Here is a 22,645-nt window from a genome sequence, read left to right as displayed (position 1 = left end):
CTTTGTTGTAAGTTGATCTATATTTATTTCTTTTTTTGTTTTCTTTAACGTTAATAAGGATACAATGTTATGCAGAGGTGTACTTATAAAAAATGTATAGACAAATGATACTATTTACAGTCGCGGCGGAGAGTTGGGGGGCGCAAAATGTTTACTTCTTCCTAGGGGGGCGTAACAGAAAATAATTGAGAAACACTGTTGTAAGCAGACATTATTAAGGGCCATATGTTTTCAAACAATGGCCAGTTTGGGTCACAGTTGCAGGTTGAGAAAAAATAAGAATCATCTACTGTATGTCTAGCTTGCAAATTCCTTATTTTTTCAATAAAGCCCATGCTCTGATTGAGTTTGACACCCCTGGGCTAGCTTATCTATTTATTTAGCAAGCTAAAAACATGAAGCCTAACGTTAGCTAGCTAACTTGCTTCTGGGAAGATGTTATGTCATTGGAGGAGTGGGTGAGTGACCGACCTTTTCCATCATACTGTAATTTTCGGTGGGAACTGGCTACAGCTAGAGATGCAGATGTCTTTTGGTTAGCTAGCAAGAAAGGTGAATCACTTTGCTAGCTAGGCTGAACTTGAACAACTGCTATCCATATCTCTTAGTTGTCAACCAAATGTATCTGGCATCGATCAAATGGGCGGGGAGGGAGGCAAGTTCCAATTCAGTTGTCAAAGTGTGGTTTGGGACAAGCATGGCAAGCAAGCTGCAGAAGTAGGAGCAGGCTATTCCCCATCATTTATCAGTGCAATTTTGATGGCCAACTAGCTGAAAAAGTTTGAGAGGGTTTATCTAATGTTCCCTTGTTAGAATTTAGCTCATCTTGCTCTAGCTAGCATTAGTTGTTGATCTTGTTGTTGTTGATGTTCATAGGCAACTGAGGGAGAGAGAGCCTACCTGGTTGTTTGCTCAATAGGACTGTGAAGTTCCCAAATCTAAGAGGACTCCCGTGGTATTTACATCAATCAAATGTATTTATAAAGCCCTTCTTACATCAGCTGATGCCACAAAGTGCTGTACAGAAACCCAGTATAAAACCCCAAACAACAAGCAATGCAGGTGTAGAAGCACGATGGCTAGGAAAAACTTATTTGCAGAAATCCATTCAGGTGTATTTTGTGGCTTTTGGCGAATGCGTTCTAACGATCTAAAGTTGTGCTGTTGCTACAGCCTGTTGTACAGCCACACAGTCCAGTTCAAAGTGAATGATGGCAGGCCCGTGTGGCAAATGGCTTGTTTGCATATAGGCCTACTGTACGGTCTGCGTAGACTCCGGTCCTAGACAAGACAAATGTTTTTGTTGTTGGTTTTATTTACTGCAGTGGCTTTCCCACCCTGTATTGCTATAGAACTTTCACAAATCGTTAAATATAAATCATTCCCAAACATTCCATGAATTGATGAAAAGGTGAAAATGACCAAATGACCATAACAGAAAATGTAAAACATTGTGTCATATTCTTCCTGGGGGTGTATATGAACAGATTTTTTTATGTTGGTTTCATGTTGCTAAAACGATGTAAGTTCCACTTTAAACATTCATGTGGACTCCAGCACTTGTGAGTTTGCCGTGGATTTCCTTTCCCTGTTGGACTGTTTCAATTTCACACAGCATGTGAATTTTCCAACTCAGTCCAAGGCATCACCCTCGACCTGGTGTGCTCCACTGGCATAGCTCCCGACAATCTGTACGGCCTGGAACGCACCATTTCTGACCACATAGCCATCCTATTTAATCTTTCCATCCCCCTCCCCAAGACCCTTAACACCATCACCCTCAGAAACATCAAACCTGTCAACCCCCACCCTCCCTGCCCTGAACCTCTCCTGACCCCTGTTGGTGACCTGGTTTCCAACAACAACAAAGTGGTATCCTCAAATATGGATCTACTGGCCCCTGTTAACCCCTGCGTCTTCACCCCAGTATACACCCAAACTACGTACTATAAAGGCTGCCGGCCGCTGTGTAAGAAAACAGGGCTCACAGTACATGCTGAGGCATATAAGGATCATGTCTCAAACTACGAAGATGCTCTCCACAAGGCCAAGTCTACCCATGGAAACAACTCTCGCCAAAGTGGTCAATGAACTACTTCTAGCGGCTGACTTAGGCAATCTCAACCTCCTCATCCCTCTGGACCTACTGTATCAGCTGCCTTTGACACTGTTTGCCATTTCATCCTCCTTGAAAGAATGGAGAGGACTCTTCTGGAAATCACTCGATCAGCCCTGGCTTGGTTAAGGTCCTACCTGCCCGACAGGCAGCAGTTTGTGACCCTGGGGTACTTCAAATCCGCCCACGCACCTGTCCACCAGAGGGTCCCCCAAGACTCAGTCCTAGGGCCTCTCCTTCATTATCTACATCATACCCCTCTGAGAAATCATCCGTCAACACAGTCTCCAAGTCCATTCCTGATGACACAGAGATCTATGTTCACTCCAAACTCACCTCTGACCTCCACCATCATCACTCATCAACTGCCTAAAATAAAAATGATGGATGAGGTCAAACTTTCTGAAGATCAATGGCAATAAGACACAGGCCATGTTGGTGGCCCCCAGATCTCTCTTAAAGAAGGTGGAGGAGTTTGACCTCAACATCGACGCCTGCCCTATCTCGGGGTCATCCTCGATTCAACACTACTTTGATGCCCACATTAAAACCTTCACTAAATCTGCCTTCTTCCATCTCAAGAACATTGCCAGCCTTCGCCCCTCCCTTACAGACTCAGCTGCTGAAACATGTATACATCCCTTCATTACCTCTTGCCTGGACTATTGCAATGCTCTTCTGTATGGACTCCCTGCCAACTCCCTCAACAAACTTCAGTATGTCCAAAACTCAGCTGCGAGACTCCTCACCCGCACCAAACTCTGGGAGCACATCACACCCACACTCCTCCAATGGTTTCCAATCAAAATCCTTCTCCTCACTGACAAATCCCTGCAAGGCTTGGCTCCCTCCTATCTCTCCAACATGCTACACCCCCACCCACAGTAATCAATCCTCTGACTCTGGCCTACTGGTCACCCCACTCACCAGACTACTCTCCATGGGGGACCGTGCCTTCGTATTTTCTGTGGGTATTACTGACGGTGGCTACCGATAAATAAATAAATAAAAAAAACAGTGAAAAGTCCGGACCTATGATTTAAACATTCTAGAAATCATAAGTCAACTCGGTAGGTTTGGTACTATACTGTCATTTGTGCATGGCTACAGAAGCCTATAAGTTGGGTCTCCAAATTTCATCCAAAGTCATAAACTTCACTGTGGAAAAGGTGATATGTTGATATGCTTCAGTTTGCTGCCATATGACAGGTTTCCCATCTGTCTCCAGTGATCGTAAGGTAAAATAGATCTAAAACCATTGTCATTTATATTTACAATCCCCTCATCCAAACGTCTTACTCATTTACCTAGCTCTTATCAATTAAAAAATGACATTGCATGAAGAATGGTGTTATTTCTATCTGAAAAAAAAGAAAGTAGATGTTGTTCCACTTGGAACCGACAGGTTGCTCGACCTTCATCATTTCATTGTGCGTAAAGGCGGTTGAATTATGTGGGAATTGAGTCAAGATCAGAATATCTCCACAGCACCTTCAGTTCTTTGATCTCTACCCCAAACGAATAGCGGGTGAATAGCATGCTGTTCTCGAGTTTAAGTTCAAGGTCAGAATACGCGTAGAGAGAAAAGTGCATAAAAATCTAATTACGTTCCATTTATGCGCACTTAGCTCGGGTCGGAGTCAGGTCCTTTGCTTTTAGTATTGCCATGTTTATATTTGCTATTTTATGTTTTACTCTGTAAGTGTCCTTGTATATCTTGAAAGGTGCAAATAAAATCTATTATTATTATTATGACTAGGTTCCTGACTTATAGGGAGTTTTTCCTAGCCATTGTGCTTCTGCTTTTGCATCCGCATTGCTTGTTCATTTGGGGGTTTAGGCTGGGTATCTGTAAAGCACTTTGTGACAACTGCTGATGTAAAAAGGACTTTAAAAAATACATTTCATTGATTGTTGTTTTATATTTGACAACACTCGGCAGCTCACAGGGCCAAAAAAACTCCCCCCAACCTCCCTGCCTGTACACTGTCTATATGTTAAAGTTGTCCTCCTATCCCTCTCATGTTCTCCTTTCCATCTTTCCTGCTAAAGTGACCCCCGTTGAGATGGAGAGAAATGGTCTTAGGTGACAGTCATAATGAACAGGATCATGTTCACTCAATAAATCTAGGGGCCCGTGCCGTGCTTTTGAGCGTAAATCAGTGAAATGGTAAGGCCACCTGTCTGTCTCCATCCGTCATTTCCACTGTCACCTCCCGCTAGTCTGATGGATCACAGTTGCTGTAAAATTAGACAGCCTTGAATCTAATTTATTTTCTTCACTCCTCAGCTGCAATCTCAATCGCTGTGGCTAGCTGACATGCGAAAGTCTTCCATTCATTGAGGGGAGTCTAGCTCAGACAGATAGGGACTGACTAACACCGCTATATCTTCTGTGTGTGTGTGTGTGTGTGTGTGTGTGTGTGTGTGTGTGTGTGTGTGTGTGTGTGTGTGTGTGTGTGTGTGTGTGTGTGTGTGTGTGTGTGTGTGTGTGTGTGTGTGTGTGTGTGTGTGTGTGTGTGTGTGTGTGGCTGACACGCGGAGGTCTTCCATTGAGCCTTAGACAGATAGGGGAACTAACACAGCTTTATCTTGAATGAGGAAAGGGGATTATAGTCCCTGACTTCAGTGCATCACAATGAAAGGAGCGTGTAGGTGTCAGATTTCCTTAAATGCCTTCATATTTAACATTCAGTTGATGTTTAAAGATTTGAACGAGTGGATCTTTTAGTTAAATCAAATGTTATTGATCGCGTGCACCGTTGAGTAGGTGTTATGGCGGGTGCAGCGAAATGCTTATGTTCCTAGTTCCTATCAATCAATGCAGTAAATGTCAACAAGCACACAATAATCCAACATTTTACAGCAGAAGAGATATAAATAGTATGTTAACATAATTCAAGTGGCTAGTGTTCAATGACTATGTACATAGGGCAGAAGTCCCTAAGGTGCAGGGTACAGTGCCCGGAGCTATCTGGCTAGTGACAGTGACTGAGGGGCAGAGTAGGGTACTTGGCAGAGGGCAGGGAACTGAGCAGAGGTCATCTAGTGGTGGCTGTTAATCAGTCTGATGGCCTGGATATAGAAAGCTGTTTCTCGGTCTCTGGTTTGGGAAATGTCATCATTCCACTGTCCCGCAGCCCATGCAAGAAATTCATAAACGTAATCTCGCTCGGGAAAAAAGCACCTACACATTATTTTTTCCTTATTACTATTTGGTTCACAACAGTTGGGGGTTGTATAAACCTACCTGTATGCCTCTACGGCCTGTGCAAACATGTATCATTTTCCAAACGCGATCTCTCCCATGCCAGTAGGCTAGCTAGCTAATAATTCACCACGGAAACCGGAAACCATTAGAATTCCATTCATTCATTAACCAGTGCAGTGCGGCCTATGTAGGCCTATTGGATATTTATTCAATCATTATTTATTGGAGTTTCTATCTCTCATCATCGTTGAATCTCTGCTAGCTAGCTACATGCCAATAATTTGTTTGGCATAGCAGCGTCAAATGAATAGAATGATTCGAATTAACGACTGGGTCAAAACATGAGAAAATAACGCCCAGTCCCGCTTTGAGGATAACACCGTGCCACCGACGCAGCCCGCTACCAAGAACAGTGGGCTCTCATTCTCCATGGCCGATAAATTAGTCATAACTGAGTCAGATTTGTAGGCCTCCTTGCTCGCACACGCTTTTTCAGTTCTGCCCACACATTTTCTATAGGATTGAGGTCAGGGCTTTGTGATGGCCACTCCAATACCTTGACTTTGTTGTCTTTAAGCCATTTTGCCACAACTTTGGTAGTATGCTTGGGGTCATTGACAATTTGGAAGACCCATTTGCGACCAAGCTTTAACTTCCTGACTGATGTCTTGCTTCAATATATCCACATAATTTTCCTACCTCATAATGCCATCTATTTTGTGAAGTGCACCAGTCCTTCCTACAGTAAAGCACCCCCACAACATGATACTGCCACCCCCATGCTTCACTGTTGGGATGGTGTTCTTCGGCTTGCAAGCCTCCTCCTTTTTCCTCCAAACATAACGATGGTCATTATGGCCAAACAGTTCTATTTTTGTTTCACCAGACCAGAGGACATTTCTCAAAAAGTACGATCTTTGTCCCCATATGCAGTTGCAAACTGTAGTCTGGCTTTTTTATGGCGGTTTTGGAGCAGTGGCTTTTTCCTTGCTGAGCGGCATTTCAGGTTTTGTCAATATTGGACTTGTTTAACTGTGGATATAGATACTTTTGCACTTTTTTTTGTACTTTTGTACTTTTGTTTTCTCCAGCATCTTCACAAGGTCCTTTGCTGTTGGGCCCATGGTGTTTATACTTGCGTACTATTGTTTGTACAGATGAATGTGGTACCTTCAGGCATTTTGAAATTGCTCCCAAGGATGAATCTGACTTGTGGAGGTCTAAAAAAGAATTCTGAGGTCTTGGCTGATTTCTTTTGATTTTCCCATGATGTCAAGCAAAGAGCCACTGAGTTTGAAGGTAGGCCTTGAAATACATCCACAGTTACACCTCCAATTGACTCAAATGATGTAAACTTCTGACTTAAACTGTATGTGTATACTGTATCCTATACTATTCTACTGTATCTTATTCTATGCCGATCTGATATTGCTGGTCCATATATTTTTATATTCTTAATTCCATTCCTTAACTTAGATTTGTGTGTATTTGGGTATCCAGGTCCGTGCAAAAGTAGTCATCCCCCTTAGCGATTTTTGAATTTTGTTGCAATACAACCTGTAATTTATTTGGATTTCATGTAGTGGACATACACAAAATAGTCCCCAAATGTATTTTATAAAAAGTTAATAAAAAACGGAAAAGTGGTAAGTGCATATCTATTCACCCCCTTTGCTATGAAGCCCCTAAATAAGATCTGGTGCAACCAATTACCTTCAGAAGTAACATAATTAGATAAATAAAGTCCACCTGTGTGCAATCTAAGTGTCACATGATCTGTCACATGATCTCAGTATATATACACATGTTCTGAAAGGCCCCAGAGTCTGCAACACCACTAAGCAAAGGGCACCACCAAGCATGCGGCACCATGAAGACCAAGGAGCTCTCCATACAAGTCAGGGACAAACTTGTGGAGAACTACAGATCAGGGTTGGATTATAACAAAACACCCAAAACTTTGAACATCCCACAGAGCACCATTAAATCTATTATAAAAAAATGGAAAGAATATGGCACCACAACAAACCTGCCAAGAGAGGGCCGCCCACCAAACCTCCAGGCAAGGAGGGCATTAATCAGAGAGGCAACAAAGAGACCAAAGATAACCCTGAAGGAGTTGCAAAGCTCCACAGCAGTGATTGGGGTATCAGAGCTGGGCTTTACGGGAGTGACCAGAAAAAAGCCATTGCATAAAGAAAGAAATAAACAAACATGTTTGGTGTTCGCCATAAGGCATGTGGGAGACTCCCCAAACTTCTGACCAGAAGGTACTCTGGGCAGATGAGACTAAAATTGAGCTTTTCGGCCATCAAGAAAAATGCTATGTCTGGATCAAACCCAACACCTCTCATCACCCCAAGAACACCACACCCACAGTGAAGCATGGTGGTGGCAGCATCATGCTGTGGGGATGTTTTTCATCAGCAGGGACTTGGAAACTGGTGTGAAGGAATGATAGATGGTGATGGATGACGCTAAATACAGGGAAATTCTTGAGAGAAACCTTTTTCAGTCAGTTTGAGACTGGGACGGAGGTTCACCTACCAGCAGGACAATGACACTAAGCATACTGATAAAGCAGCGCTTGAGTGGTTTAAGGGAAAATGTCTTGGAATGACCTAGTCAAAGCCCAGACCTCAATCCAATTGAGAAACTGTTGTATGACTTAAGGATTGCTGTACACCAGCAGAACACATCCAACTTGAAGGAGCTGGAGCAGTTTTGCCTTGAAGAATGGGCAAAAATCCCAGTGGCTAGACATACCCCAAGAGACTTGCAGCTGTAATTGCTGCAAAAGGTGTCTCTACAAAGTATTGACTTTGGGGGGGTGAATAGTTATGCACGCTCAAGTTTTCAGTTTTTTTCCCCAGTTTTTCAATGTTTCACAATAAAAAATATTTTGCATCTTCAAAGTAGTAAGCTTGTTGTATAAATCAAATGATACAACCCCCCCAAAAATCTATTTTAATTCCAGGTTGTAAGGCAACAAAATAGGAAAAATGCCAAGGGGGGTGAATACTTTCGCAAGTCACTGTATGTTGTGTAATTGTTAGATATTATTGCACTGTCGAAGCTAGAAGCACAAGCATTTCGCTACACCTGCAATAACATCTGCTAAACACGTGTATGTGAACAACAACATTTGATTTGAACTGTTGAACATCTGATCTTGTGGGGTTGTTTGTGGGGGAAGGGTGGGGAGTGTGTGTGTGTGTGTGTGTGTGTGTGTGTGTGTGTGTGTGTGTGTGTGTGTGTGTGTGTGTGTGTGTGTGTGTGTGTGTGTGTGTGTGTGTGTGTGTCTGTGTATCCCCCACATCTGTAACCCACAGGGTAATAATGTTAGGGACAATATAGGATGAATCACAATAATTGCTTGCCAAAAATGTAATTTTTGTAATGCCAATCCTGATTATAGGTAACAATCCTTTGTATGAAATTACATTATTACACATATTACTTGTTAATTGTGGAAATAAATTAAGTTAGATTTTCAAATATACAGCGCATTTGTAAAGTATTCAGACCCCTTGACTTTTCCACTTTTTGTTTCGTTAAAATGGATTATAAAAATACAATTCCCTCATCAATCTACACACAATACCCCATAATTATAAAGCAAAATCTGTTTTAAAAGATATTTTAGCAAATTTATTCAAAATAAAAACTGAAATGTCTCATTTACATAAGTATTCAGACCCCTTACTCAGTACTTTGTTGAAGCACCTATGGCAGCGATAACAGCCTTGAGTCTTGTTGGGTACACCTGTATTTGAGGAGTTTTTCCCATCCTTCTCTGCAGATCCTCTCAAGCTCTGTCAGATTGAATGGGTAGTGTCGCTGCACAGCTATTTTTAGGTCTCTCCAGAGATGTTCGATGGGGTTCAAGTCCGGGCTCTGGCTGGGCCACTCAAGGACAATCAGAGACTTGTCCTGAAGCATTGCATTGCATTGTCTTGGCTGTGTGCTTAGGGTTGTTGTCCTGTTGGAAGGTGAACTTTTGCCCCAGTCTGAGGTCCTGAGCACTCTGGAGCAGGTTTTCATCAAAGAGCTCTGAAAAACATCCCCACAGCATGATGCTACCGTTGGTGGTAGCATCATGCTTTACCGTAGGGATTTTTTTTGAGTGACCATCCTCTTACAATGGAAAGTATAAGGTCATGCTGATAATTAGCTCCCTGGATGCAATTCCTATGGCTTCCACAGGGTTCAAGGTATGTTCAAGGTTTCAAGCTGGTAACTTCAAAAAATGAATAAGAAATATCACTTTTAGTACAGGGACACTGTCTTGGAAATGTGTGTTTGCACGCGCTATGTAGACAGGACGCACCTGTTAAAAAAATCGGTTTCCTATTGAACATACTTCCTTCCGTAAGAAATATTATAGTTTGATTACATTTTAGGGTATCTGAGGAGTAAATAGAAACTAAACAGACTTTTTGGGATACAAAGAAGGATTTTATCTAATAAAACAACACTACATGTTATAGCTGGGACCCTTTGGATGACAAATCAGAGGAAGATTTTCAAAAAGTAAGTGAATATTTAATCGCTATTTGTGAATTTATGAAACCTGTGCCGGTGGAAAAATATTTTGATTTGGGCCGCCATCCTCAAACAATCGCATGGCATGCTTTCGCCGTAATAGCTACTGTAAATCAGAAAGTGCAGTTCGTTTAACAAGAATTTAAGCTTTCAACCGATATAAGACACTTATATGTACCTAAATGTTTAATATCCATAGTTTTTATGATTATTTATTTGAATTGCGACCCTCCCGCTAGCGGGACGCCTAGACTTAGGAATTAAGAATGATGGAGGCCACTGTGTTCTTGGGGACCTTCAATGCTGCAGAAATGTTTTGGTACCCGTCCCCAGAGCTGTGCCTCGACACAATCCTGTCTTGGAGCGCTACAGACATTTCCTTCAACCTCGTGGCTTGGTTTCGCTCTGACATGCACTGTCAACTGTGGTACCTTATATAGACAGGTGTGTGCCTTTCCAAATCATGTCCAATCAATAGAATTTACTACAGGTGGACTCAAATCAAGTTGTAGAAACATCTCAAGGATGATCTATGGAAACAGCTCAATTTCGAGACTCTTAGCAAAGGGTCTGAATACTTATGTAAATAAGTTATTTCAGTTTTTTTTATACATTTCGAAAATTTCTAAAAACCTGTTTTTGCTTTGTGATTATGGGGTATTGTGTGTAGATTGATGAGGAATCGAATATAGTTCTCCCATGGGCAAAGTATTTCAAAAGGGTTGATGATATGACTTAGTAGATGGATTCTTTTTAAATTACGGTCCAAATAATGATGATCAACGCTTTAAAAATAATAATAATATACCAGAGGACCATTATTAGCATGTTTTAACCCTAAAAATGATAGATTATCAGATTCCCAACAATAAGTTCTGAAACAGGACCCAAGTGATAGAAAAAAAGATCCAGTCCATAAAAACAATTGGAGGCCCCTTACACTTCACTGTTGTGATGCAGAAATTCTAGAAAAATGGATAGCAGGTCCTGAATAACATGTCCTAATCAGACATGTTTTTACATGGACGATACATTGGAGATAATGTAAGACAAGTACTGGAAACGATAGAACACTATGAAAAATCTGGGACACCAGGTCTGGTATTCATAGCTGACTTTGAAAATGGTTTTGATAAAGTACGACTGGAATTTATATATAAATGCCTGGAATATTTCAATTTTGGAGAATCTCTTCTTCAATGGATTAAAGTTGTATGTATCGTTACCCTAGGTGTAAAAGAGTAAATAATGGCTACTTCTCAGAAAGTATTAAACTGTCAAGAGGAGTAATACAAGGTTGTCCACTATCGGCATATCTATTTATTATGGCCATCAAAATGTTAGCTATTAAAATCAGACATAACAATAATATCAAGGGACTGGAAATCCAGGGCTTAAAAACAACGGTGTCATTGTACACTGATGATTCATGTTTCCTTTGAAATCCACAATTTGGATCCCTCCACAGCCTCATAGAGGATCTATACAATTTGTCTAACATCTCTGGATGACAACCAAATTATGATACGTACTTACTATATTACGTATTGGATCACAAAAAAATACAACTTTTACATTACTGTGTAGTTTACCAATAAAATGGTCTGATGGTGAAGTGAACATACTCGGTATTCATATCCTGAAGAAATAAATTATCTCACTACAATTTGTTTTAAAGAAAGTTAGCAAAAAGAGATAAGCTCTTGTGACCATGGAAAGGAAAATACCATTTGTGGAAAAATCTCCCTGATTAACTCCTTAGTCATATCCCAATTTACCTTTTGTGGCCTACTTGTTTTTTAAATGAGCAAAACATATGACATTTTACTTGGAACGGCAAGCCAGACAAAATTAAGCAGGCCTATTTATATAATGAATATGAACTCGGAGGGCAGCACTTATTAAATATTAAGCATTTAGACCTATCACTAAAGGCTTCAATCATACAAAAACAATACTTAAATCCGAACTGGTTTTCTAGCACATTAGGAGGGATGTCTCACCCCATATTCAATAATGGCTTTTTTCCCATTATTCAGATTACAACCTCTCACTTTAGGTTATTTTAAAATGAAATAATCTAAAAATAATATCGCTATTTTAAAAACAAGCCATTGAAGGTTGCAATTTCAGTTTAATCCACCAGAAAATACTGAACAAATATGACAACAAACATGATGGTTAAATTCAAATATACTAATTGATATAAAAAAAAGAATAATAATAATCTTTGTAAATTATATTATAAATATTTGACTGGTGGAGTTATGTCACACATGCAGCTAGCAAATATATATTGAAATCAAATCAAATCAAATGTTATTTGTCACATACATTAGCAGATGTTAACGTGAGTGTAGCGAAATGCTTGTGCATCGAGTTCCGTGCAGTAAAAGCTAACAAGTAATCTAACAACTCCCCAACAACTACCTAATACACACAAATCTAAAGGGGTGAATGATAATATGTACATGTAAGTATACGGATGAGCAATGGCTGAGCCGCATAGGCAAGGTGCAATAGATGGTACAAAATATATACATGTGATATAAATAATGTAAGATATGTAAACATTATTAAACTGGCATTATTTAGAGTGGCATTGTGTGAACAGGCAGTGGCTCGGGTGGTTGATGTCCTTGATTATCTTTTTTGGCCTTCCTGTGACATCGAGTGCTGTAGGTGTCATGGAGGGCAGGTAGTTTGCCCCCGGTGATGCATTGTGCAGACCGCACCACCCTCTGGAGAGCCTTGCGAGGGTGGTGCAGTTGCCGTACCAGGCTGTGATACAGCCCGACAGGATGCTCTCGATTGTGCATCTGTAAAAGTTTGTCAGGCTTTTAGGTGACAAGCCTAATTTCTTCAGCCTCCTGAGGTTGAAGAGGCGCTATTGCGCCTTCTTCACCACACTGTCTGTGTGAGTGGACCATTTCAGTTTGTCTGTGATATGTACACAGAGAAACTTAAAACGTTCCTCCTTCTCCACCGAGGTCCCTTCAATGTGGATAGGGGGGTGCTCCATCTTCTGTTTCCTGAAGTCCACGATCACGTTGAGTGAGAGGTTGTTTTCCTGACACCACACGTGTGGTGCCCTCACGTACTCCCTGTAGGCTGTCTCGTCGTTGCTGGTAATCAAGTCCACTACTGTTGTGTCGTCTGCAAAATTGATGATTGAGTTGGAGGCGTGCATAGCCACGCAGTCGTGGGTGAACAGGGTGTACAGGAGGGGGCTGAGCATGCACCTTTGTGGGGCCCCAGTGTTGAGGGTCAGCGAAGTGGAGATGTTGTTTCCTGCCTTCACCACCTGAGGGTGGCCCGTCAGAAAGTCCAGGACACAATTGCACAGGGCGGGCTTGAGACCCAGGGCCTCCAGCTTGATTATGAGCTTGGAGGGTACTATGGTGTTGAATGCTGACCTGTAGTCAATGAACAGCATTCTTACATAGGTATTCCTTTTGTCCAGATGGGATAGGGCAGTGTGCAGTGTGATGGCGATTGCGTCGTCTGTGGACCTGTTTGGGTGATATGCAAACTGAAGTGTGTCTAGGGTGGCCGGTAAGGTGGACGTGATATGATCCTTGACAAGTCTGTCAAATCACTTCATGATGACAAAAGTGAGTGCTACAGGGAGGTAGTCATTTAGTTAAGTTATCTTTGCCTTCTTGGGTACAGAAACAATGATAGCCATCTTTAAGCATGTGGGGACAACAGACTGGGATAGGGAGCGATTGAATTTGTCTGTAAACAGCAGACAGCTGGTCTGCGCATGATCTGACGATGCGGCTGGGCCAGCAGCCTTGCGAGGGTTAACACGTTTAAATGCCACTGAGAAGGAGTGGGGGAGGCGCAGTCCTTGTTAGCGGGCCGCGACGGTGGCACTGTATTATCCTCAAAGTGGGCAAAGAAGGTGTTTAGTTTGTCTGGAAGCGTGACGTCGGTGTCCGTGACGTGGCTGGTTTTCTTTTTTGTAGTCCATGATTTCCTGTAGACCATGCAAAATACATCTCGTGTTTGAGCCGTTGAATTGCAACTCCACCTTGTCCCTGTACTGGCATTTGTTAGATTGCCTTGCGGAGGGAATAACTACACTGTTTATATTCAGTCATATTCCCAGACCTCTTTCCATGGTTAAATGCAGTGGAACGCGCTTTAAGTTTCGTGCGAATGCCGCCATCCATCCACGGTTTCTGGTTAGGGTAGGAAATGTCTGCTCTACTCAAAATTACAGCCAACTAATTGCAGCATTACGGCAAAAAATGGAAGAGAGCAAGTGGAAGGGGGAGCAAGTAAGGAACTTTTCTGCATTAAAGACCAAAATTGGTTAAAGAAAATTGTGAATAATAGAAAATGATACCAGTTTATTTTAAGGTTTGACGACTGTGCCATTAGATTGCAAAATAGTTGGGAAGAGATTTTCTTTGTACCGATTCCATGACACATGATTTATGAAAAACACTTGATTCAAAACTTACATTTTTTCAATTTAAATGATTATACAAAATCCTTGGAACCAATAGGGCGGCAGGGTAGCCTAGCATTGGACTAGTAACTGAAAGGTTGCAAGTACAATTCCCCGAGCTGACAAGGTACAAATCTGTCGTTCTGCCCCTGAACAGGCAGTTGGCTAAAGAATTGTAAACATTTACCTAACTCTGCAAATAGCACTAATGGGTGATGTAAAAAGTCATAGTCAATCGATCAATAATATAATAATGCTCTTAACCAAAAGTTACAAACTTGAAAAACTATGAGGATAGAAAGGTTCAGAACTTGTGAAACATCTCAGCACAGTTGGAAAATACATGGAAAACAGAAATCAAAACTGGATGTTGTTCAGAGATAGATGGGAGGGGTTCAGTTGAAGGGTGGGACAAAAAACAACAAGATAACTAATGTAAAGAATACTGTGTCCGTAAAATGTACAGAGTATGTATAAGCTGGAAGTAGTAGCCTAAATGTTGTTGCCCATTAGTTTACTCCAATTAGGGGAGTAAAATATATAATGAAGAAACATATATATTTTTTAGAACAGTGCATTCGGAAAGTATTCAGACCCCGTCATTTTTAAACATTTTGTTACGTTACAGCCTTATTCTACAATGGATTACATCATTTTCTCCCCTCAATCAATCTACACACAATAACCCATAACATAAAAACAAAAACAGGTTTTTAGAAATTGTTGCTAATTTATTTAAAAATACAAAACAGATAACTTATTTACATAGGTAACCAGACACTTTGCCTCCATTAAGGGGTAAAGGTAATAACATGACTCAAAACAGCAGTTTTACTATCCATAACACACGTTCATGTTGGCTAATTCATTTGATCAGGGTGTTGAATGATGTTGATATCAAACATGTTTGTCAATGAATTGTCCCCTAACTTACCACTGGAGCCCAAACAGTAAGACCACTATGGGGCACAAACCCAGCCCCTTAGAATTGGACTTGTCGTAGCTTTACAGTACGCTCTCAGGCTCACTAGAGGGAGTTAGATACCTCGCATTACAACACGTTTGGTCGGGGTCGACAGAATAACTCAACGGCAACTGGACCAACCAACGTTGCGTTACCATCTAACGTCATTAGTGTTGCATCCCACCGCACTGCATTCTTTTGTTCAGTACTGTGCTTGGGATAACGATTTATTTTTGAAACCATGAGGTGTTAATGCAATGTTGACTCAGATACTGTAGAATCAGCCTGTGGACAGACAGACAGTCACTACTTTAAATGAGCCACTGTCTTTGTCTTACTTTCCTCCCCTGCTTCTTCACGGTGCTATAGGTACACTAGATGGCAAGCAAGTGTTCCTCTAGTTTGTAGAACAGACGAGCTGCAGTGATCTGACGCGACGAGATGGATCAGATTTTCCTTAATCAAACGTTGTCCATCTCAGGCTTTGCCTTATTGAAAAGTTATGATTGAATGTTAATCATGCTCTATTCCACATCCACATTGTAGCAGCTCCATCAGGTGGCGATCGATGTGTTACGTTAAAGGGGATGATTTTGCAGTTTTGTCCTCCCACTCAGACACGGACCATTTGAGCGTTAACTTTTAGTTTTGAATAATGGTAATCCCCATTGACCTTTTAGTTGTTTTACACGGTTACACATATCGATGAGTTTTAATGGAAAAAAATGTCAACAGTGAAATATCAATGTTTTTCAAAAACAGGTACATGTATGAAAAAATCTGAGGCAAATGTTAAAATACCATTAATGTAACACCAAATAGAGCAGACGATTAACATGTTGAGTATTGACAGATATTAAACAGGTGGGTAATATTTGGGAACACTACAACAATTCTATCTAGCTACAGATGGAATGTGTTAAAATGACATCATGGTACATGATACTCGCACCACCAGACCAGGACCCGAAATAACTATGGCCACAAAGTGAGTGTTGTTTGTGTGTTGTCTGGGGTGGGATTGAGAGCAGTTGTGACAAATGGACTAGACAGTTGTATTGTATTGTGAGAGAGTATACAGGGTCTTTGACAGCATCGGCCAGTGGTTAATACCGATGAATGGAGAGACATTAGTGAGAGATGCTCCCCGCCAGACAAGAGGACAACAACTCAACTGAGAGACAGAAGATGATGATGCAAAGGACAGATAAGGTTTCCCATTAGCACCTGTTTGATCTTTGGAACGTGGCAAGAATATAATGGTGTATCTCAAAGGGTCAACATACTCAACTGAGACTGAGCATAGGACACTAAACTGGCACAGCAGTCTAAGGCACTGCATCGCCGTGCTAGAGGCTTCACTACAGACCCGGGTTCGATCCTAAACGGCTGCGATCGGGAGTCCCATAGAACAGTGCAAAATTGGCCCAGCATTGGGTTAGGGGAGGGTTACAAGTAGACCGTCATTATAAATAAGAATTTGTTCTAAACTGACTTGTCTAGTAAAATAAAGGTTGAATAAAAAGCTATACAGTGTATTTGTAAAGTATTCATACCCCTTGACTTACAGCCTTGTTCTCAAATTGATAAAATTAAAAGTTTACTCATCAATCTACACAGTACCTCGTAATTACAAAGTGAAAGCAGGTTTTTAGACATTTTTGCAAATGTATTAAGAATAAAAAACAGAAACACATTATTTACATAACTATTCAGACACTTTGCAATGAGACTCGAAATTGAGCTCAGGTGCATCCTGTTTCCATTTATCATCCTTGAGATGTTTCTACAACTTGATTGGAGTCCACCTGTGGTAAATTCAATTGATTGGACATGATTTGGAAAGGCACACACCTGTCTATATAAGGGCCCACAGTTGACAGTGCATGTCAGAGCAAAAACCAAGCCATGAGGTCAAAGTAATTGTCAGTAGAGCTCCGAGACATGATTGTGTCGAGACACAGATCTGGGGAAAGGTACCAAAACATTTCTACATCGAAGGTCCCCAAGAACACAGTGGCCTCCACCAATCTTAAATGGAAGAATTTTGGAACCACAAAGACTCTTCCTAGAACTGGCCGCCTGGCCAAACTGAGCAATTGGGGGAGAAGGGTATTGGTCAGGGAGGTGACCAAGAACCCAATGCTTACACTGACAGAACTCCAGAGTTCCTCTGTGGAGATGGGAGAACCTTCCAGAAGGAAAACCATCTTTGCAGCACTCTACCAATCAGGCCTTTATGGTAGAGTGGCCAGACGGTAGCCACTCCTCAGTAAAAGGCAGAAGACAGCCCGCTTGGACTGAGACCATGACAAACAAGATTCTCTGGTCTGATGAAACCAAGATTTAACTCTTTGAACTGAATGCCAAGCGTCACATCTGGAGGAAACCTGGCACCATCACTACGGTTAAGCATGGTGGTGGCAGCATCATGCTGTGGGGATGTTTTTCAGCTGCAGGGACTGGGAGACTAGTCAGGATTGAGGGTAAGATGAACGGAGCAAAGTACAGAGAGATCCTTGATGAAAACCTGCTCCAGAGTGCTAAGGACCTCAGACTGGGTTGAAAGTTCACCTTCCAACAGGACAAAGACCATAAGCACACGGCCAAGACAACGCTAGAGTGGCTTCGGGACAAGTCTCTGAATGTCCTTGAATGGCCCAGCCAGAGCCCGGATTTGAACCCGATCGAACATCTGAAAACAGACCTGAAAACAGCTGTGTAGCGATGCTCTACATCTAACCTGACAGAGCTTGAGAGGATCTGGAGAGAAGGATGGGAGAAACTCGCCAAATACAGGTGTGCCAAGCTTGTAGCGTCATACCCAAAAAGACTGGAGGCTGTAATCGCTGCCAAAGGTGCTTTAACAAAGTACCGATTAAAGGGTCTGAATTGTTATGTAAATGTTATATTTCAGTTGTTTTTTTAAATAATTTGCAAACATTTCTAAAAGCCTGTTTTTGCTTGTTCATTATGGGATAGTACTATAATAGAAAGCTTGTTCTTTGTATTTGCAGAAGCCATTAGATCATTTGTTTGTGTTCTGTGCACATTATATACTCTGGAGTTCTACCATCAACTATATACAGTTGACGTCGGAAGTTTACATACACTTAGGTTGAAGTAATTAAAACTCGTTTTTCAACCACTCCACAAATTTCTTGTTAACAAACTATAGTTTTGGCAAGTAGGTTAGGACATTTTTCCAACAATTGTTTACAGACCGATTATTTCACTGTATCACAATTCCAGTGGATCAGAAGTTTACATACACTAAGTTGACTGTGCCTTTAAACAGCTTGGAAAATTCCAGAAAATGATGTCATGCCTCTAGAAGCTTTTGATAGGCTAATTGACATCATTTCAGTCAATTGGAGGTGTACCTGTGGATGTATTTGAAGGCCTACCTTCAAACTCAGTGCCTCCTTGCTTGACATCATGGGAAAATCAAAAGAAATCAGCCAAGACCCCCCAAAAAATTGTAGACCTCCACAAGTCTGGTTCATCTTTGGGAGCAATTTCCAAAAGCCTGAAGGCACCACGTTCATCTGTACAAACAATAGTACGCAAGTATAAACACCATGAGACCAAGCAGCCGTCATACCGCTCAGGAAGGAGATGCGTTCTGTCTCCTAGAGATGACGTACTTTGGTGCGAAAAGAGCAACTCAATCCCAGAACAACAGCAAATGACCTTGTGAAGATGCTGCAGGAAACAGGTACAAAGGTATCGATATGCACAGTAAAAACCAGTCCTATATCGACAAAACCTGAATGACCGCTCAGTAAGAAAGAAGCCACTGCTCCAAAAACCACCATAAAAAAGCCAGATTACGGTTTGCAACTGCACATGGGGACAAAGATCGTACTTTTTGGAAAAATGTCCTCTGGTCTGATGAAACAAAAATAGAACTGTTTGGCCATAATGACCATCGTTATGTTTGGAGGAAAAGGGGGGAAGCTTGCAAGCCGAAGAACACCATCCCTTCCGTGAAGCACAGGGGTGCCAGCATCATGTTGTGGGGATGCTTTGCTGCAGGAAGGACTGGTGCACTTCACAAAATGGATGGCATCATGAGGTAGGAAAATTATGTGGATATATTGAAGCAACATCTCAAGACATCAATCGGGAAGTTAAAGCTTGGTCGCAACTGGGTCTTCCAAACGGACAATGACCCCAAGCATACTTCCAAAGTTGTGGCAAAATGGCTTAAGGACAACAAAGTCAAGGTATTGGAGTGGCCATCACAAAGCCCTGACCTCAATCCTATAGAAAACTTGTGGGCAGAACTGAAAAAGCGTGTGCGAGCAAGGAGGCCAACATACCTGACTCAGTTACACCAGCTCTGTCAGGAGGAATGGGCCAAAATTCACCCAACTTATTCTGGGAAGCTTGTGGAAGGCTCCCCGAAACGTTTGACCCAAGTTAAACAATTTAAAGGCAATTCTACCAAATACTAATTAAGTATATATACACTTCTGACCCACTGGGAATGTGATGAAAGAAATAAAAGCTGAGATGAATCATTCTATCTACAATTATTCTGACATTTCACATTCTTTAAATAAAGTGGTGATCCTAACTGACCTAAAACAGGGAATTTTTACTGGGATTAAATGTCAGGAATTGTGAAAACTGAGTTTAAATGTAGTTGGCTAAGGTGTATGTAAACTTCCGACTTCAACTGTACCATAAAATCAATATAATTATGAATTTTAGAATTATTCAATTCATTGTCAACATTATTGGGCAAAAAAAGACCTACACAATTATCTTTTGGCTTTGCAAGGTTTATCAAGACGTCCATGCATGTCCAATTACCAAATGGTTTTATCATCTTGGAGGGATTTTTTCTCCTTCCCTCGCTCTGCTATCTATCTGGTATATTCAATATTTTATAATAATATATTATACCTTAATATTATTGTATTTTAAAGCAGCTGGACAGTAACATGTAATTATATAATGTTAGATCTACACTTCACAAGATTATTAGATTATTATAAATCTGGCCATGCATCTTTGCCAAGAGATTTCAGCAAAAACAAGGGAAACCAGGCAGAAAGCTCCATGCCACAGGGCTGTTACTGTAAAACCACGCTCAGTTTAAAAAACGTACATTAAAAGTGATAGTGATACATCATTATCTCTAGGATTTAAGGAACTCCTTTTGTTCTTCCCTTCATTTTACCTGGAAATGAACCTGTGCTCAAGACAAAACCTTAGGAATGTTCAACTTGAAATAAACCACTTCTTAAAATCCTGTCATTGATTTGTGGTTGAAATCTGGTTAAATTATTATGTTAATTACTTTTTGTGAATTCAACCCAAAAATCGATTGAAGGGACATTTCACAATTGTTCAATTTAAGGTTCATTATCTCTAGCCCTACCACAACATCAACAAATGTGAATACGGTGTATTTTTATGTTTTGTAGTAAAAAATATGCATTATGTGATTCTAACCAACTATAAGTAGGCAAAGGTTTGTAAACACTTATCTTCCTCTATCTTTCTGACCACAAAACATAGAAACACTCCATTATCACATAGGTTGAAGTTGGGGTGTTGCTGGAGATGATGAATATGAAGTAGAAAAATGTGTACGTTGACACGTTGATTCCTCTTTATTAAATAAGCTTATAACAGAAAGAGCATATCGGTAAAAGATCAGGTTTCTACTCACTAGTGAGGATCTTCCATGTCTTCTTCTCGTCATCGTAGTACTGGACCAGATTACTGGGGAGTCGATCGGGTCCAGGGGGCAAGCCACCCACCAACAACAGCATCCTCTTATTGGAACGAATCCTGGAGTAGTGTGGGTGAGGAGGTGTTGAGGGTTTCGGGGTGTAGAGGGGGTTGGGATTTGGAGCGATTCGGGTGGAGGCGATGGGGTGTGGAGGTGGGTTAGGGTATGGAGTGGGTTGGGGGGGACAAGAGCCGGGAAACATAGATTACATAACAGATATAAATTAAATAAAACAACCAGTTGCACACATAAACATACAGAGAACCGTTTTTGTTGAGTAGAAAGCCAATTGTAACTAATCCCAACAACGTCATTGTGTTGGTAGTCATTGAATTGTAGCCCATTGTCGTGACTTGACTTTAACATTAATCTGAAGACTGTTATTTATCTAATTAACTAACTATGTTTAATTGTTGCCCAATTCAATTAATCATGTAACTAACTCATTAGGATCTGGGGCACCACGAGAGCGGTTCTTTAAAGAGTTACTATCTCCCGAATTAAACTCTAAAAGGTCTTTCCCAGTCACATCTATAACCAGTCAATGTATTAATCAGAACCTCATATCATGTCATTCTGAACAGTCGTAACCTTGCATCTGCAAAAACCTGAGCCTTAATTATGATTCAGTACTACACAAATTGGTTGAATTATTTATTTACTAGCTACTTAAATGGGAATACAGATAAACATACACACTCTGCACCGGTTATTGACTGGAGACTTAACACGCTGAAAACAGGTCCCTAGCGGAATGACAACAACATGGCTTCTTGTTAAAGAAAAGATAGAGAGACAAAGACACTTAACATTGCAACATTCAGAAACTACTACCACCTAAAGTAACCATATACTTTGCACACGAACCGCCGCCCGCTTTGTGAAAAAAATCATGAATGTATTTACGTGAAATTCCTGGGTTCGCCGGGGGTCTCTCAGTGAACCGGGCAGCCTTGGAAAGGGGGCAGGGAATTTTCGCGGCATGCTTGTAAGGCTCTGATAATCCGAAATGGGTTCCAACAAGTCTTCTACTGTTGTCCCTCTTCGTAGTTATCCGGTATCCGGTGACTTGTCATTGGGTCCTGAACAGAACTACAGAGTTGATGTTCCTTCCATTTTCTCTTGAAGATGCTTCTTTGAAGAAATAATGGCCAGCCATATCGATGGTTCCCCAGTGTGGTGATGAGAGTAGCGTAATACGATGGTTTGAGGTTAAATTCACTTTCGAAGTAACTTTACTTAGGACAGCTAATCCGCCATACCAGTGATTGTCCGGGAGGTGAGTTTATCGTCTCCACCTCGTGTTGAGATTCAAAGTTCAAACCATTTTAAACATGTAGCTGAAGCTTCACACTTTTCTGGTCCCGTGTTAACTTCTTAACCCATCCTTTATACCCTTTGCTCGAAAGGGGCGGTTCCGGCAGGCTGGCACGCTCCCTGACCTCACTCCGGGGCGGTGACTACTCACTGTGCAAAGTTATGGAAAACACTTTTATCATTTTCATATTACATGCACAGCGCATAGTGTGGAAACTTCATATATGTAGTGTGTATACTTTCCAAGTTAGTATTTCAGTATAGTATTTCCTTCATAACATTTT

General features: G+C 41.2%; 1 protein-coding gene across 1 annotated transcript in view; it reads right to left on the bottom strand.

Moving 5' to 3' along the window:
- klhl14 (kelch-like family member 14) overlaps positions 1-22,645 on the bottom strand; it is a 53,120-nt gene that overhangs the window by 23,888 nt on the left and 6,587 nt on the right. The window contains exon 3 of the mRNA XM_020462486.2: positions 20,982-21,103. Within this exon, the coding sequence (XP_020318075.2) occupies positions 20,982-21,103 (122 nt within the window). The remainder of the gene's footprint in view (positions 1-20,981; positions 21,104-22,645) is intronic.

The sequence above is a fragment of the Oncorhynchus kisutch genome, linkage group LG27 (genome assembly GCF_002021735.2).
Source record: "Oncorhynchus kisutch isolate 150728-3 linkage group LG27, Okis_V2, whole genome shotgun sequence".
In the NCBI taxonomy this organism is placed as follows: Eukaryota; Metazoa; Chordata; class Actinopteri; order Salmoniformes; family Salmonidae; genus Oncorhynchus; species Oncorhynchus kisutch.
The sequence above is the reverse complement of the archived record's forward strand: the minus strand, read 5'-3'. Positions and strand labels throughout refer to the sequence as shown.